This window comes from Panthera uncia, chromosome B4 (genome assembly GCF_023721935.1).
Source record: "Panthera uncia isolate 11264 chromosome B4, Puncia_PCG_1.0, whole genome shotgun sequence".
Taxonomy (NCBI): domain Eukaryota; kingdom Metazoa; phylum Chordata; class Mammalia; order Carnivora; family Felidae; genus Panthera; species Panthera uncia.
Genome location: NC_064809.1, coordinates 129,879,315 through 129,896,905, shown reverse-complemented (window position 1 = coordinate 129,896,905; position 17,591 = coordinate 129,879,315). Strand labels below are relative to the sequence as shown.

General features: G+C 49.8%; 1 protein-coding gene and 1 pseudogene across 1 annotated transcript in view; both read right to left on the bottom strand.

The window, feature by feature from the left end:
* The window catches only part of FAM83F (family with sequence similarity 83 member F), a 33,205-nt gene that overhangs the window by 2,859 nt on the left and 12,755 nt on the right, over positions 1–17,591 (bottom strand). Inside the window, exons 2-4 of the mRNA XM_049627560.1 lie at positions 8,211–8,378; positions 7,551–7,672; positions 4,083–4,777 (exon numbers count right to left, since the gene is read on the bottom strand). Coding sequence (XP_049483517.1) covers positions 4,083–4,777; positions 7,551–7,672; positions 8,211–8,378 — 985 coding nt within the window. The remainder of the gene's footprint in view (positions 1–4,082; positions 4,778–7,550; positions 7,673–8,210; positions 8,379–17,591) is intronic.
* Positions 6,736–7,212, bottom strand: LOC125920363 (40S ribosomal protein S23-like; annotated as a pseudogene).

The window sequence follows — 17,591 nt, the reverse complement described above, 5'->3', positions numbered from 1 at the left end:
CCCAGCTGGTAACCAAGCTTGGGTTTATCAAATCAGACCTTCAGCAGGAGCTGGGGCATGACCCATGCGCCTCAAGAGTGACACTGAATTCTGAAACTCTGTCTTCATAAGACAGCTCTTGAGTAGACTTATCCTGGAACTGGAGGCCCACAGGCCCCTTATGGAGCTCGGAACCCCAGAAGCACTTTCCCAACCTTCTATCTTGGACAGGGGCCCAGATTTCCCAGAGAGACATCTGAGACCTCCAGCTCCTGGGGGCGACACAGAAGAGCCTGAAGTCCCAAATCCAGGAGCCCAGCAGCCACAGCACTAGGAACCAGACCACATTGCCAGCTATGGTGGCTCCCCCATGCATGAATCACGGGAATCGAGGAGAGTTCTAGAAATGCAACTGTTGCTGCAGTCACCTCAGAGAACTCTGGGAAAAGCGCGGGCAAGAGGACTTTGGAAGTTGGTGACCTAGAGGCACTCTGGGCTGTAAATGGCCACTCTCTTCTTCCTCTCCACTGGTGGGATACCAGGGGGACAATCCATTGTGTAAGAAGCCTCTGGCCCCTTCCAAAACATCTTTAAAGATGTAGGGAAATGGCACTAACCCTAACTTTCCAGAGATAACCAGGATGCTTTGTGCAAGGCCCTGGGAGGCAAGAGATCACAATGCCCTTTCTCACTGCATGACCATGGACATAGAGGCTTGCCTCTCTGCACCTCCTGTCTGTGAAACGATGTCATCAGGCAGGATGGTTGTGAATTCTGTGTGAAGGCACTTAGCATGTATCCACCCAGCATCTGCTCAGGGAACGTCTGTGCCTTTCTTCCCTTAACCATGGTCAAGAGTGTTGGCCATTTCCCAATGATCTTCCTGGAGGGGCTGGGAGTGGCCCCAGGACATCACCTGGAACTTCTTCTCCTAGGCTGGTAGCCTCATGAGAGCAGGGCTTTGTCCAAGTGTCATCATAATCTGCTGCTCTCGGGACTCCCCACATGGACCCAGGACACTTGTTTAAAATGCAGATTCCTGAGCCCAGGCCAGTGGTAGACTCCTATGTTGTCGTTGTTGTTGTTTTTGAGAGACAGACAGAGCATTAGTGGGGGAGGGACACAGATAGAGGGAGACACAGAATCTGAAGAAGGCTCCAGGTGCTGAGCTGTCAGCACAGAGCCTGAAGTGGGGCTCAAACTTGTGAACCATGAAATCATGACCTGAGCCGAAGTTGGATTCTCAACCGACTGAGCCACCCAGGTACCCCTCCTCACTGGGTTTTAATAAGGCTCTCCAGTGAATGCTGCTCCCTGAGATTGGGATCTCTGCCCAGAGGGCCTGTCCCAAGCTCCTGGATGGACACTGGTGGCAGGCTTGGGAAAAGGTGCTAAGTGCATCCAGCACAGAAACAAGGTCTCAGCTGAGAGAAAAACCAGAAGGAAAAGCAGTTTAGCTTCCACCAGTAGAGGGCGCAATGAGCCTTCTCACCACGAGGCAAGGGGGTGGGGGCTGCAACCCCATGTACCCCCCCACCTGGATCCCCAGACCTAAAGGAAGGAATTTCCAAAGGTTCTCCCAAGGGCCACACTTGGGCTTGCAAACATTTGCATGCTGTTTGACAACTATATACTTCACCAAGCAATTTTACAGGCTGCCAGCACTTAGCTTTCTATTTTTCTCTTCCACCCACCCTGTCCATCAGCTCAGGCTCTCCCTTGACAAGAGGGTGGCAGGGAGAGAGCAGACAGTCAGAATCAGGAGCTCAAAGGGACCTCAGAAACCCTCCCTGGCTCAACTCCTCCTCTTCTCGAACAGGAAACCGCCCCAGGGAGGGGAAAGGATATGTCCAGGGCATGGGGAGCAAAGTACTGGGAGCTGAGATCCCACATTGATATCTATTCTGATGATGTTCTGCATGTTCACTGTAGGAAAAGGATCCTTTCCTTAGATGAGGGCCCTAAGCTAAAGCGATTCCCTCCCAGGTGACGTTCCGAGAGTACTGAAATTACTAGTCCCAACCTTGGGGGCCCCATGCCGTCAGGAACACCACCCTCCGGCGCACAGAGTCCTAGTGACTTAGCTTCTGCCTGAGACGAGGCACTAGGACAGTCCAGATGCAGCCAAACATTTGGGAGGCTGGAGGCCAATAAAAGGGCCTTTGGGGAGAGGAGTCCGGCTTCTCGCCTCTGCCTTTGAGGGAAGCAAGCAGCAGGGAGAGGAAAGGTCTCATTAGCAACCTGAATTTCAGGCCCTTGGGAACTGGATACTCAGCCAGGTGGGCAGAGGCTGGGCTGCGGGAGGCCAGTCTGGATTTCTTCTGAAGGATAGAGAAGGACCGGCGTGATCCTCCGGGCATCCCTGGGGCCTTCCTGACCATGTGCCGTGTGTCGGGCACTCAGGAGAGGAGCTTCCCCAGGGTGCACTTGCACGTGCTCGGCTGGCTCCCGGGCACCGCGTGCAAACACTCAGAGGGCAGCAGCAGTGACCGTCTAAGTCTCCAAGCAGGGGAACTGGCTGCTGAGACTTAGGAAAGGCAGCAGGGAGGAAACGCAACGGGCCTTGCGTTTCTATGGAAACGGCACCTCAGGGTGAGGGGCTGAAGGGAGAGGAAGCTTCAGCTTCACTTCCAGCTTCACCTCCAGTTAGGACTTGGGAAATGGCCCTTTTGTGGCTGGGCTTGCCCCTCCTTCTCCCTTCCCTGCCAGGTGTTCACCATGGCAACCCTCCCTCTAAACAAGAGGTGCAAAGCAGCAAAGCATCTGGTGTTGGGGGCGCCGGGGAGCCCAGGAGGGAATGGGATGGGGGGGGGGCAGCCACCCCTCCCTAACAGGACACGGGCCCTGGCCTGGGTTTGAGTCCTGGCCCCACTACCACTTACTGTGCCCTGGGACACCTAATTCACCTGTCCGAGCTTCCGCCAGCCCCCTCTGTGGTTGTTGTGAGGGCCAAGTGAGAGGGAAAGCATCTGGCGAAGGGCCTGGCACATGCAGGTGCCCCATAAATGCTTCCCAGCCAAGTGGAAGTATGGCACTGGCGTTCCTGCTGTGCCCCAAATTTGTAGGGACTCCCGGGCCTGTCTTAACTTTAAGAACCACAGACTGAGTGTCAGTTTCTGTAGCAGGGCGGGGGAATCAGCAGAGGGGAAGATAGCTGTGACTCTTAGCTGAAGCCACAAACAGGTCCAAGCTGGGGGTGTGGGGGGCACAGGAGTCCTGGAGGCACTTGGGCCGCCCAGGGCAAGGTCCCACCATCAGCTACCTGGCCAGGTGGGAGGCCAGGCTCACTGCTGCAGTGAGAAATCCCGGCCACAGGAGAAATCCCAACACGGAGCCCCCTTCGACTCAAAGACGCCGCCACAAGAAAAGGTACCAGCAGCGGTCCCGGCTGTCACCACCAGCCTCTGGAAAGGCCATACCGGAGACTGCTCTGGAGAAAGATAAAGGCCCAGACCTCTAGGGGATCCCAGAGAGACACTGCCAGCAGGAACGATCTCTCCCAAATGCAAGCAGCATGGCAAACACCACTAATCAAATAAGCACAGGGAAGAACCAAGTCAAACTGCTTAAAACAGAAAGGAGGAAAGTGGGTCAGAGCATTGGTGGGGCACAGGGAGGGCGGGGTGTGTCTGCCCAGGTTGGATCACGAGGACAGGTGATCTGGCAAGGAACGCATTTTCGAGAACGAGTCCTAGACTCAGAGGCAGAGGTCAGGCGTGGGTCAGGCCACTCAGCTGCGTCGTGCCTGCTTCTTCCCTGACAGAGGAGAAAGTTGCCGAGCCTCCAGTACTAGAAACGCCGGCTCTCAGACTACTCCACGTGTGGCACTGCTCTGAGCACTTTGTCCTCAGAACGGCTGAGTGAGGCAGGTGCCCTCCCGGCTTTTAGACAAGAGGACGTGACCCCGGGCCCGTGGTGGTAGGCTCGCCATCACAAGGCAGAGAAAGGCCAGGGCCGGGTGGGAACTGAGGACCGTCTTGGCCTCAGAGCTCCCTCTCTCTGCATACAGCAAGCTGCCTTTCCGCAGATGGGAGGCGCCGCTCCCGGACGAGGCCCGGAGGCCCGGGGAGCACCGGGCACAGGGCAGAGGGCAGAGGGCTCACCTGAGATGTCAGCGCTGGAGCCCTCGTTGGACTTCTTCCCCGGCACAAACTCCACTTCCGCAAAGGTCTCGGTGGAGAGGGAGCTGGCTGTGCCATTGGGTGCCGCGGGCCTCTTGGCCCGGCGACTGAAGAACCTGTTGCTAAAGCGCTTGCCCTCCTTGGCCGGAGTGGCCTCCCCGTTGGCGGCTTCTCCCTTGCCGTTTCGGACAAGCGCCTCGCGGGGTTTGGGCTTCGGGTCCGTGTGCAGGTGGGAGATCGCCCTGCCGTCCTTCCGAATCAGCTCTCCAGAGGGAACGGGCTCCACGGGGGGCAGCACCTGCTCCAGCGTGACCAGGTCACTCAGGAAGCTCTCCAGGCGCCGGGCCGCCTCGCCGCCTCTGCTGCCCTCCTCCTGCCCCTCGGGGTCGCCCCTGGCATCCTGCTGCTGCCGGGCGGCCCAGCGCATCATCTCGCCCGGCGGATGGCGGCTGCCTACCACCAGGGCGTACTTGGGGTTGATCAGCTTGCGAGCCACGGTGGAGGAGTAGTTGGGGCCGAGCCTCCCGGCACCTCCCGCCAGGCTCAGCTCCTGGTACAAGTTCACCTCCTCAGAGATGGCATACAGCTCCCGGAACTCCAAGTCAAAGGGCTCCACGTTCTGCCCTGTCAGGAGGAGGAGAAGGTTCCTGTCCACGTAGGAGGAGCTCCAGGTGAACCTGGGAACGTGGGGACAGAAAAACACGACATGTGGGCCCAGCCCGTGGCCTCGCCCTGCCAGCAGCCCCTTGGCAGTCCCTCTCAACACCCCACTGCCCCTGCCCCAACCTGATCTACCGCTGAGGCCAGATGCCTTGCTGGCCGGTGGGAGACAGCTCCTGGCCTTCTCGCTGGGGTGCTCTCCCTCTACCGACCCACATCCTTCCTCCCTCTTTTCCAGGTCTTGGCCTCAAATGCAGAAAGCAGGCAAGGGCATGGGAAGTCAGGCCTGGATTCCAACCTGGTTTCTTTTTTTTTTTCCTAGATACATATTATTTATTTAATCATTTAATTATTTAATTACCTATCTATCTATTTATATTTTAAAGTTTATATCCAAGTTAGTTAGCATATAGTGCAATAATGATTTCAGGAGATTTCTGTGATTCACCCCCTACGTATAACACCCAGTACTCATCCCAACAAGTGTCCTTAATGCCCCTTACCCATTTAGCCCATTCCCCCCGCATACAACCCTCCAGCAACCCTCAGTTTTTTCTCTATATTTAAGAGTCTCTTGGGGCGCCTGGGTGGCTCAGTCGGTTGAGCGCCCGACTTCAGCTCAGGTCACGATCTCGCGGTCTGTGAGTTCGAGCCCCGCATCGGGCTCTGGGCTGATGGCTCAGAGCCTGGAGCCTGCTTCAGATTCTGTGTCTCCCTCTCTCTCTGCCCCTCCCCCGTTCATGCTCTGTCTCTCTCTGTCTCAAAAATAAACGTTAAAAAAAAAATTAAAAAAAAAAAAGAGTCTCTTATGTTTTATCCCCCTCCCTGTTTTTATATTCTTTTTGCTTACCTTCCCTTATGTTTATCTGTTTTGTATCTTAAATTCCACATATGAGTGAAGTCGTATATTTGTCTTTTTCTCACTAATTTTGCTTAGCATAATACCCTCTAGTTCCATCTACATAGTTGCAAATGGCAAGATTTCATTCTTTTTGATTGCTGAGTAATATTCCATTGTATATATATACACACCACATCTTCTTTATCTACTCATCTGTCGATGGACTTTTGGGCTCTTTCCATACTTGGCTATTGTCGATAGGGCTGCTATAAATATTGGGGTGCACCTGCCCCTTTGAAACCACACACCTGTATCCCTTGGATAAATACCTAACAGTGCAATTGCTGGGTCATAGGGTAGTTCTATCTTTAACTTTTTTGAGGAATCTCCATACTGTTTTCCAGGGTGGCTACACCAGTTTGCATTCCCACCAACCTGGTTTGTACCCTTGTATGCCTTGTAACGTGGGGCTCATAGGACATACAGTCACAAAGGTACTGTGAGGCTCAGGTGTGATACCATGTAGAAAACATTTAGTTCAGTCCCTGGCACACACATTTTAATAAGTGATAATGGAGCTGCTGCTATTGTTAATATCATTCCAATAATTCCATTATTGGCTCCTCTCTAGGTTTTTAGAGCACTTAATGTCTGCAAACCACTACACTTTAACCATGTAAGAGGACTTATGACATTTGTTGATTGTTTCCTGTGCCCAGGTCTCTTTCCTCACCCAGATTTTAGTACACTTGGAGGGCAAAGACTGCTGAGATATAGTCTCTCGTGTTCCTGGTAATTTATTTCTGAATCAGAATTTGGGAGACATTGCCTCCACACCATACCGTTACCTTTTTTTTTTTTTGGCATGTGAAAAGTAAAAAAAAACATTTTTTTAATGTTTATGTATTTTTGAGAGAGAGAGAGAGAGAGAGAGAGCAGGGGAGGGGCAGAGAGAGAGGGAGACACAGAATCAGAAGAACTCCAGGCTCTGAGCTGTCACACAGAGCCTGATGTGGGGCTTGAACTCACGAGTGGTGAGATCATGACCTGAGCCATAGTCAGACGCTCAACCAACTGAGCCACCCAGGTACCCCCTGTGAAAATTTATTATTGTCCTGTTTTCACTAGCAGGACTTACGATCTTGGTCTTTCCTACTTGCCTTTGTATAAAGGCCAAAAGAGAGACAGTGGCTACTTTGACGACCTTAAAGTGAACACCAGGAAGGTCACCGACAGCATGACCTTTGTGACCAAATCCAGCAACCAGAACCTCATCGTTTTCCTCAATAAAATTCAAACAACTACCACTGGGCACAAAGGCTGTGATTTTTTTTTTTTTTTTTTTTTTTTTTTTTTTTTTTTGCCATTCTTGACCAAATGGACCCTGACATACTTCCTGATGGCAGAATTTGGCTACTTGGCTTCAACCCTTACTTTTCCCAGTACGATTCCCTTTACATGGGAAGCACCTGCAAAGGCTTGGCCTTCAGGGCTGTGCCCAAGTGGGCTTCTTTGTCCTGTTCACAATGTCACTTCTGATCTCCATTGGTGGCTATGGAGCTTTCTGGCAGAATGCAGACTGCAACGTTTACCCATCCTGCTGGTACCACGGGCCTGGGCAAAAGAGACCACACCCTCACATTTCTTTCCCAGATCTGGTCCATTCTGCTTCCTACTTGTCCCAACAACTAGCCTCAAAATGCAACCCGTTGCTGTGGACCATGAAAGGCAGACCGTTCTTGATGCCCAGTAAGAGTTGACCCTCTTTTTGGAATAATCCGGTATCCAGAAATTTTGAAGGAAGGGACTGGCCAGGAGGCTCTTGTCATTAGATCAGACAATATGTCTTAAACCCATGACTATGGAGACTCCAGCCCAGTCTTCCACATTGTATATTTGTTACACAAAAAAAGACCTCCTGGATCATTCTCTGTCTTGGCCCAACTCACCTGTAAGATCCAGTGGCTACTTTTTCACCATCTACCATTAGGAACTTTGATGACAGGGTCCCCTTGACCTTCCCCATGGGCATGTAGAAGCCAACACCTGTCACAGAGCGGACACGGATGTTCTGTTGAGAAGAGAAAGGCACTGTCATTCAGGCTGGGGGCCTCTGAGGTTTTGTGTGGGCGGAGAAAGAACCCTCTTGTTCATGGAACCCTGCCTATTGACTCCTGTCTATACTAGACTCTACTTTCTACAGCCTTAGAACTGGAACCCCATTTGAAGAGCAGGAGGAAGTTAGCAAATTTTGCTTTGAATATGGATGAGCCCAGAGTAGTTCCTTCCTGTTCCAAAAGCTCCCCAGAAGAGAATTACAGTCCTAGCTTTGACCCTGACAGTGACTCTGCAGCGTGAGCTCCCCAGGACTGGGCCAGAGCTGCCTCTTTAGCCTCAACCGTCTTGAGATAAAATTTAAGCTGGGCATATAATTTAGGGTTATCAATTCACAGGGCAAGGCTTTAGACAGAAAGAAAGGGGTTGAGGTCTTGATGTTCATCTGTGTCCCTGAACTGGGGAAGAGGTAGAGGAAGAGAAAGAGGCAGTCTCTATCTCACCTCCTGCCCTTCCTCCCCACCCTTCACCCTTACCCCCGTGGTACAACTTACCCGAATACGGTAGTCAGCAAGCTCCAGGCCCTGACACATCTCCAGGAAAAACTTTACGCCTGCCTCATCCAGGATGATATACACCGGGACCCGGCGCTTAGACGCAGCATCCACGATGTCTTGGAAGATATCACCATCAGTGAAGAGGTCCATGACCACAGCAATGACCTGGATGTGGAAGGGCACTGGTGAGGCACGTGGTGACTCCACAACTACAGGGATACAGTGTGGCCCAGAGAGGACCAGCAGGGCCTGGGTAACTGGTGGCCAAGAGTCAAATACCCCATCTGCACCACTCCTGGGTTCTCCACGTCCCTACCCATCTCTGAGCACGTCTGAGCCCGGAGATGGGCCCTCTGCTCTGAGAAATGCCTGGGGGTCCAGGCTGTGCTACTTGTACTTCTCCCTGGACAAATCTCCACCATCCCACCCTGGGCATTCTCCGGCAGCTTTTCTGAAGCCAGATCAGGGCAATCTAGGAGGCTGAGGAGAGATGGTCCTAGTGACCTAGGGAAACAAGTAGGCGGAAGAAGACGAGGTCACTGAGAGGCACGGGATGGACTGTAGATCTTTTCACACCCACCTCCTTGCAGGCCTGGTTTGTTTTGATCTCCCTATAGCTGTGCGAAGTTCTATGTTCCCCTTGGTGCAGACCCAGGCAGGGCTCCAGGTAGCTCAAACTCCCCTGGCCTCCAAGTGGCCAGGTCATGCGACACGACCCTCGAGTCAAGGTCACAGCCCAGGACTCTTGGTTTCTAAAAGCTAGTCCTGGAAAGTGAGGCCTTCTGTGGCCCGAGGCAGAACTGCCTTTCTAACCTTAGCTTCCTCCATTTTCCTATGCAAACCTTTCTCCGCACCAGCTGCGGGGTTTTCTTGCTGGCCCCAAGCACTGTGTGTGTGAAGCAGGGGAAAGGGCATGCTTTGGGGTCAAGAGATCTGGTTATAACAACTTCCTATATTTGTGACCCGAGGCAAGTCACTTAACCTTGGTGAGCCTCTGTTTCCTCATCTGCAAAGTGGGGATACCCTGTACCCTGTACTTTACGCATTTGCCATGGAGATTAGAGATGACATCTGTGAAGCATCGAACACAGTGCCTGGTATGTAGTAAGTCCTAAATAAATGGTAATCACTGTATGGTTGAGGGAGGCTGTCAGTCATAATCGAAAGCCCCAACTCTGAAGTCACACAGAACAGGCCTAGTGCACCAGCTCCGCCACTGACTTATCAGTGCCACAGCTAATACTAGCACCTGCCTCTAAGGCTCGTTGTGAGGGCTTAGGGAGATGAACCATGAGAGCACTGAGCACAGTACTGGCCCATGGTAAGCTCAATGAGTAGTACCTTTCATCCCACCACCTTCACAGGCGCTCTACCATTACCTCTGCCTCTAGAGACCATCCCCCCGTCCCCATCACACCATTCACACAATATTATTTAAGACTATTCTCAGCTCCTACATTTCATACTCAATCATCCATGTCAGTTAACATTTACTGAGCTTCACAGGCAGAGGGAGGATCCAAAGACAAATTATAATCCCTAACTTCAAGGGGTTAATCCCCTCGAATGATAAGACGTTTGCACAAAATAACTAAAACATGAGGCGAAATGAGATAAATGCCTTAAGAGATGTACAAATGACATGTGATGTGAGTTCAAGGTTGGTGGGGCTAGGGGAGAAGGAGGGGCGGAGGGAGGCAGGGAGGGAAAGAGATTGCATGATTACTTCCAGCCAAGGGAGAAGAAAGGCTTCATCAAGGAGGCTGAGACCTGAAGAATGGGCAGCCTCGGAAACAATGAGAAATGAACCGGGAGGAAAACCAAGCAGGCAAGTGGGCAGAGCTGCCGTGCATGGGTACGCAGGTTGTGCACTGCACATGGGCTCTGGGCTGACAGAGTGAGTGGAAGATGTGCCTGCCTGAGGAAGGGACGCCTTTTCCTAATCTGCACAAGACTTCCATGTGGGCCAGCAGAAGCCTACAAAGTGGGCATTTCAGGCAAAAAACACAGCATAAACAAAGGCACTGAGGACAGAGACTAACATCACTGAACACTTTCAATGTGCTGTGCACAGTTCCAGATGCTTTAGGTAAATTTAATTTTTTTTTTTACATTTATTCATTTTTGAGAGACAGAGAGAGCGCACAAAAACAGGGGAGGGGCAGAGAGAGAGGGAGACACAGAATCTGAAGCAGGCTCCAGGCTCTGAGCTGTTAGCACCAAGCTCGACGCCGGGCTCGAACTCACAAACGGGGAGATCATGACCTGAGCCGAAGTTGGACGTCCAACTGACTGAGCCACCCAGGCGCCCCTAGGTAAATTAAAAAAATTTTTTTTTCTTTAATGTTTACTTACTTTTGAGAGACAGAGCATGATTGGGGGAGGGGCAGGGAGAGAGGGAAACACAGAATCCAAAGCAGGCTCCAGGCTCTCAGCTGTCAGCAAGCACAGAGCCCGACGTGGGGCTCGAACCCATGGACCGTGAGATCATGCCCTGAACCAAAGTTGGACGCTTAACCCAGCCACTCAGTCGCCTCTCTTTAAGTAAATTTTCTAATTTGATCCTCACAATGAGGAGGACTGTTCTCATTTTACAGATGAGGAAGAAAATGCAAAGGGGCTAAATAATGTGCCGAAGGTCATACAGTTAGCACGTAGCAGAACAGGGATTTGAACTCAAGTCTCTCTGATTCCAGAGTCTTCCCTTCACTGCATCATACAGGCTTTATAGAGATGGGACAGCTGTAAAGTGTTTTAGAGACATCACATCAAAAGCTGGTTCTTTAAAAATACCAAATAAAAGAGACAAACTTCTGACAAGCTGACAAAAACAGGAAATGCAAATAAAATCTGAGTGAAGAAAGAGAAATAACTATACCAATATTTACTTTTTAAGAAGTCGTACTATTTAAGAAATAGTAAAAAATGGTAAAAAGAATATTAGGACTATTTATACTGTGATGAATTTGAAAATGAAGGTGACATGGTTAATTCGTTAAAAGCAAATTAAACATAATACAGCACAATCCAGTAAGCTTTATCCTAGAAATGTAAGGAGGATTCAACATCAGATAATCTGTTGTTTTAATTTATAACATCCATGGGGTCGAGGAGGGGAAATCACATATTAATAGTTTTTTTTAATAGTTTTTTAAAAAGTATTTGATAACATGAGATCCCTGCTTGTGAATAAAATTCTCAAAAAAACCAAGCATAGAAGAAGGGACCTTCCTTCACTTGATAGAGGCTATCTACAAAAAAGCCACATGAGATGTGCTGAACAGAAAAACTTTAGATACATTCCCTTTAAGTCTCAAGAACATCAATAATACTGTCACCACTGCTGTGGAGAAAAAAGTATTGGAGGTGCTGACTAATGCAATATGACGGAAGGAAGGACAGAAGGAAGGAAGGAAGGAAGGAAGGAAGGAAGGAGAGGAAGAGAGGAAGAAGAGACAGAAGGATTAGAAGACACAAAACTACCAGCATGTGGAGATGATATTTTTACAGAAAACCCAGTAAAATGCAGAGGAACACTATTAGAATTAACAGGAGAATTTAACAAGATTTCCAGATACAAGAAAAACTTACAAAGACCAATAGCATTCTTCTGCTACAGTGTCATTCAACTAAAAAAAGGAGAGGGGAGGGGAAAATAAGACCAAAAGTGCAGTTTAGGGCATGTGGTCGGTCAGTTAAGCATCTGACAGTTATGCATCTGACTTCGGCTCAGGTCATGATGACCTCAGGTTTGTGAGTTTGAGCGCCGCATCAGGCTCACTGCTGTGAGTGCAGAGCCTGCTTCGGATCCTCTCTCTCCCTCTCTCTCTGTCCCTCTCCCTTCCCCACTCACTCTCTCTCTCAAAAACAAATAAACATTAAAAAAAGAAATTTAGAAAATTCTATTCAAGGATATTTAAAAATGTGAATAAATGAAGAGATAAAATTGTGTTCATGGATAATATGATTCAATGTTTGAAAAATCTAATTCTCCCCATATTAATAAAATCCAACGCAATTCCAGTGAAAGTCCAGTAAGTATTTTTGAAGAACTCAAATACTTCTACGATGCAGGGAAGGCTAAAGATCTACAATAGCAAGGTCAATTTTGAAAAGAAAATCTAGAAGGGACACTTCTACTACCAGATAGTAAGATATACTGCTGAGCCATAGTAATAAGCATCGAGGTGCTGAGGCAGGAAGGAACTAGAAAACAAACTAATGGAACAGAACTGAGAGACCAGAAACAATTATGTGTTGTAAACATATAAAACTTTAAGTCTGATAGAGGTGGAATCGCAATTCAGTGTCGAGAAAGGATGTTGCTATGCAGATGTTATTGGGAAATTGGCTTACTATGGAGAGAAAAAGTGTATCCCTGCCTTACGCTATATATAAAGGTGAATTTCAGCTATGCTAAATACCTAAATGGGAAAGATAAAACCAATAAAGGAATTGATAAGATAGGTAAGAGTATTTCTTTTTAAGTTTTATTTAAGTAATCTCTACACCCAACATGGGGCTCAAATTCACAACCCCAAGATCAAGAGTCGCATGCTCTTCTGACTGAGACAGCCAGGCTCCCCAAGAGTACTTCTTAAGAGTCTAAAAGCACAAGTCAAAAGGCAAATGAAATTTAAAAAATAATGCATTTGACAAATTAGGATTTTCTATTCATAGGAGAATGCTGTAGACAAAGGTAACTGGCTGGTGACAGGGAAAAGATACTGCAATGTTTATGATCAAAAGGAATTAATACTCTACAAGGGATCCCTGCAAATCAGCAAGAAAAAGACAAGGAACTAATTAGAAAAATGGGCAAAGGGTAGGAACAGGCAATTCCTAGAGGAGATACTTGAATGGCTATTAAGTATATAAAGAGAAACAGACCTCATTAGCAATCAGAGAAAAATTCAAATTAAAGCAAAGAGATGAGAGAGGGAGAGAGAGATACTGCTTTACAACTATAAGATTAACTAAAAATGAGAAATCTGGATAATCCTAAATGTTGGTATGTGAGGAAAGGAGAAGCTGCATGCGCTGCTGGTGGGAGGGGACCTGGGTGCAGCTATTCCCTAGAGCAGTGGGCAGAGCTTGGTGGATTTAAGGAAAATTTAAGTGGTGCATAACTCAAGTCAGCAATGCCACTCTTGGATCTCTTGGATCTGTGCAACACTCTATAAAGGGGCAGGAACAAAGATATTCACTGCAGCTTTCTTTGGGATAGCAAGGAGTTGGCCACAGCTTCGATGTCCATCTCCAGAAGAATGGGTAAGGAAAATGTGAGGAATGTACATCGCGGAGTACTAGGTAGCCGACAGAGGCAACATACTAGTTCCAGTGCAGAATCTGGATAGTTCTTTTGGAAATGGATAATTTGATTTAAGATCATCAGAGGATGAGATCTACAGCCTAATACCAACTATATAAATAAAAGTACACTACATAAAATAACACTGCACATGTTTTATATATATACATTATATATATATATATATATATATATATATATATATATATATAAACTTTATTTATTATTGAGAGACAGAGAGAGACAGAGCCTGAGCATGGGAGGGGCAGAGAGGAGGAGGAGACACAGAATGTGAAGCAGGCTCCAGGCTCTGAACTGTCAGCACAGAGCCCGATGCAGGGCTTGAACTCACGAACTGCGAGATCACGACCTGAGCTGAAGTCGGACGGTTAACCAACTGAGCCACCCAGGCTCCCCAACGCTGCATATGTTTTTCAAGGATACAGACATGTGCAGGGACGTATTCTGAGCACATTAGAGTGTCTATCAGTGCAGGGGGAAGGAATGAGGGAGAAAATAAAAACAGGAAGGGACTTTCTGCGGATTGATGATGGCAGCTCTGTACTGAAGGTCCAAAACACACACACACACACACACACACACACACACACACACACACACACACACACACCAGTTGGCCCAGAGCAGTTCAGAGTGGTGAGTATAACAGGGTTGGGCTGGATCATGGAGGGTCTGAACTGGACGCTTCAGGCTCTGCTGCATCAGAACATGCTTCCCCCCATCTTGCAGGGCTTCTGATACCTTACGTCCCAAGTGCCATCTGAGGCCGGAGGCCGTTGCTCATTTCCAAGCTGTGCACAGCGTCCAGCTCAGAGGCAACCCTCAATGTATCACTGGGGAGCGCTTGACTGGCTCTAAGGTGCTTCGGGATTCACACTCTTGCTTTCCTTTCGTAATTGCAAAAGCAAGCAGGGAGCTGGAAGCCCTCATGGCAACCCACCCCCACCTAGTGGAGGCTGTGATGTGAACGGACCACCATTCCCGAGGCCCCTCCACCCCCCCCCCCCCCACTTTCAGGAGGCTTGGTCTGCGGCACCCTGGTGAGAGCCAGCCATCTGTGTCACTACCAATTAAACAGTGAAATATCTGTAGTGGGAAGAGAAATCAATTGCTCTCTGACTCCTGCAATCTCGTTGTGGAGGAGAGGTGATAATTACCCTCCGCTTTGGTCCCTGCGGGCACTGCCTGACATTCAGCTTCAACCCCGGGAACACCAGCTCCCAAATCTCTCTTCCGTGGTGTTTAACGGGCCACGTGATCCTCCGCACCAAACCCAACTTGGAGACTCCCGGTGCCGATGGAAAATGGGATTTTAAAAGAAGAACGTCACAGGCTCAGAACCCGGGGAGGCAGATTTCATCAGGAGAGAAAAGTCACCTCCGCCCCCAGCAGGTTCCCAGTGTCCTTTCCCTGGTTACCCACTGATGTGCAGCACCCAGAGAGAGAGGTTAATTTGAGGTGGCAGGAGTTTTTAGAAGCTGTTGCAGGCACTGGCAAAGAGGCTCTGAGGCTGCAATACTGCTCATCAGGTGTTTGGTTAGCTCAACATCTCCTCCTCCGATATCCTGCCTCAGCGTAGGGGCAGGGGATCACGGAAGGTTAGGGAGACTCAGAATCTCCCTCTGTCTGTCATTTGCCTTTAATTAAACTGCCAGCTTTTCAGATGCTCTGTCTGGATTCCCTAACTACCGTGAGATAATAAAACTCCAAAAAGGACCCGACCTTCCCCAGGCACTCCAAGGCAGCTCCTCTCAAGACCCCTCCTGTGTTTGGATGACCCAGTCTAGCCGTGTGGTGTGGATCTCACCAGCCTGCCCCACGGGCACTTCCAAAATCAACATCCTTTGAGTCACCCTGGCCAGAAGCCCGAGTCTACTGGCCTCCTCCTCCTCCCCACTGACCACATCCAGTTGGTCGCCAAGTCCAGCAGGTCCTACCTGCTCCGTGCACCTGCTCCGGGTCAACTACTTTCTGTTCCCACTGCACTGCTGCTCCCACTCAGGCCCCCTCGTTTCCTACCAAATTTCTGGAACAGCTTCCTAACCAGTCTCTCCTACGAGTCTCTGTGCTCCAATTCATTCTCCAGGGCAGGGATTTCCCCCAGACAATGGCCTCATGAACCAGTGGGTCCCAGAGCCCTCCATCCTCCTTAGCTCAGCACTTGAAGGGCCTTACGATTGGCCCCTTTCTTCGTCTCTAGCCTCATCTTAGGCCACCTCACCTCTGTCCTTACAGTTACCCTAGCACAGGGTTTCCCTACAGTGTCACTATTGACCTTTTGGGGCCCATATTTCTTTGTTGTGGGGGCCGTACCGTGCATGGCAGGATATTTGGCAGCATGGTGGTAGTAGTGTCATTCAGAGTGGCGACAACCAAAAATGTCTGTAGACGCTGATAAGTGTCTCCGGGGGGCGAAGTTGCATCTCCCTCACCCCCCCCCACTCTCTTTTGAGAACCTTTACACGTATCAGGCAGTTTTGAGTTCTTTTGTTCCTACTCCTTTCATACCCCTTTGAAACTCCTATGCAGCTTTCGAGGCTCAGGCAAGAATTTCTCGAACTTCTCCCTACCCAGCAATGCTTGCCACTCCCTGCTTCCTGCCCACACTGGATTCCAGGCAAGTCAGAGGTCCGACACTTTGTTGTAACACCTGCTGACCGGCTCTGTCCCTCACTGGGCTGTGGGCTCCTGGATGGCAGGGACCATCTGATTTCCCTCAGAATCTCTACCCTCGGGGGCCGTCTCAACACCAAGTCAGTTCTCCGTGTTTGTGGAACGAATATCTGAATGTACTTGTGGGGTGCAGATGTAGCTTTATAGTTATCTCTTTTATTTCATTAATGACAAGGCACTGGGGTGGAGGAAAAAAATAATACTGGGCAATAGTCTTGGTTAGATCATCTTGCTGGAAGGCAGAGTTAAAGATCTTCCTCAAGGGCTGCGACTCCTGGGTGGCTCAGATAGTTGAGCATCTGACTCTTGGTTTCAGCTCAGATCATGATCTCATGGTTCATGAGTTCAAGCCCCAAGTCAGGCTCTGCGCTATCAGTGCAGAGCTTGCTTGGGATTCTCTGTCTCCCTCTCCCTCTGCCCCTCCTCTGTGCTCTCTCTCCCTCTCTCTCAAAATAAATATAAATAAAAAATAAACATTAAAAAAAAAAGATCTTCCTCAGGGGTGCGGAGAAGGGGAAAGAAGTTGGAACCTTCTAGGACTGCCACCTCAGCGACAGCTCAAAAGTCTGATCTCTTTGCCTCTGTTCTACCCGCCCAAGATCTTAAAGGAGCAGCCAGTCCGTAAGTGAGGACAGTTCTCAACCAAGGGGTAGAAGTCTGCACCAAGTACATCAGGCCAGGAAGCAGGGCTGCAACCAGCACGTAGAGCAGCTACCTTCATGGAAATTACAAAAGAGAGCCTGTCCTCCGCGTAAATGAGACGCAGGGCCCCAAGTGGAGCCTGGGCTGCCTGTCAGTCCTGCAAAGCCTCTCGGTTGTACCTGCGTGCCGGGCACAGGCTGCACCTCTGTACTTAGTCCCTGCACTGAAGGACATCTCAGACACAAAGAATCTCAGAGGTAGAAGGAAACTTCTACAGTTAGAGCCTGGCTCCAAGGTTAATTTACTCTGTTGGGCAGAGATGGGACTAAAGCCTGGGCCTGACCCCAGTCCTGAGCTTCCCTACAGCACTAAGCTGTCCCCGGCCCTCTCACCGAGTGATGGGGACAGGGCAGCTCTGGGCACGGATCTACTCTGGCTGGGACCCCAGGCCACCTGCAGTCACACAAAACCAGGATGCTTCAGTAGAGTGGGACAATGCCACTCTCTCCCTCACTGCTTCCCGCCCCCCCCCCCCCCCCCGCCAGGCTCTGCTGATATGGAGATGTAGGCACTGGGCAGGGAGGAGCACAGGCCAGGCCTGTTCGTTGCAGGGGTGCCAGCTGCAGGTCATGTCCTTCTGGGGAGGGAGGAAGGAAGGAAGCCCACCAAGGCACAGAGGTCGTTCAGGTTCCCACTGATTGCATGAGAGCCTGGGGCCGGACGTTTACCTC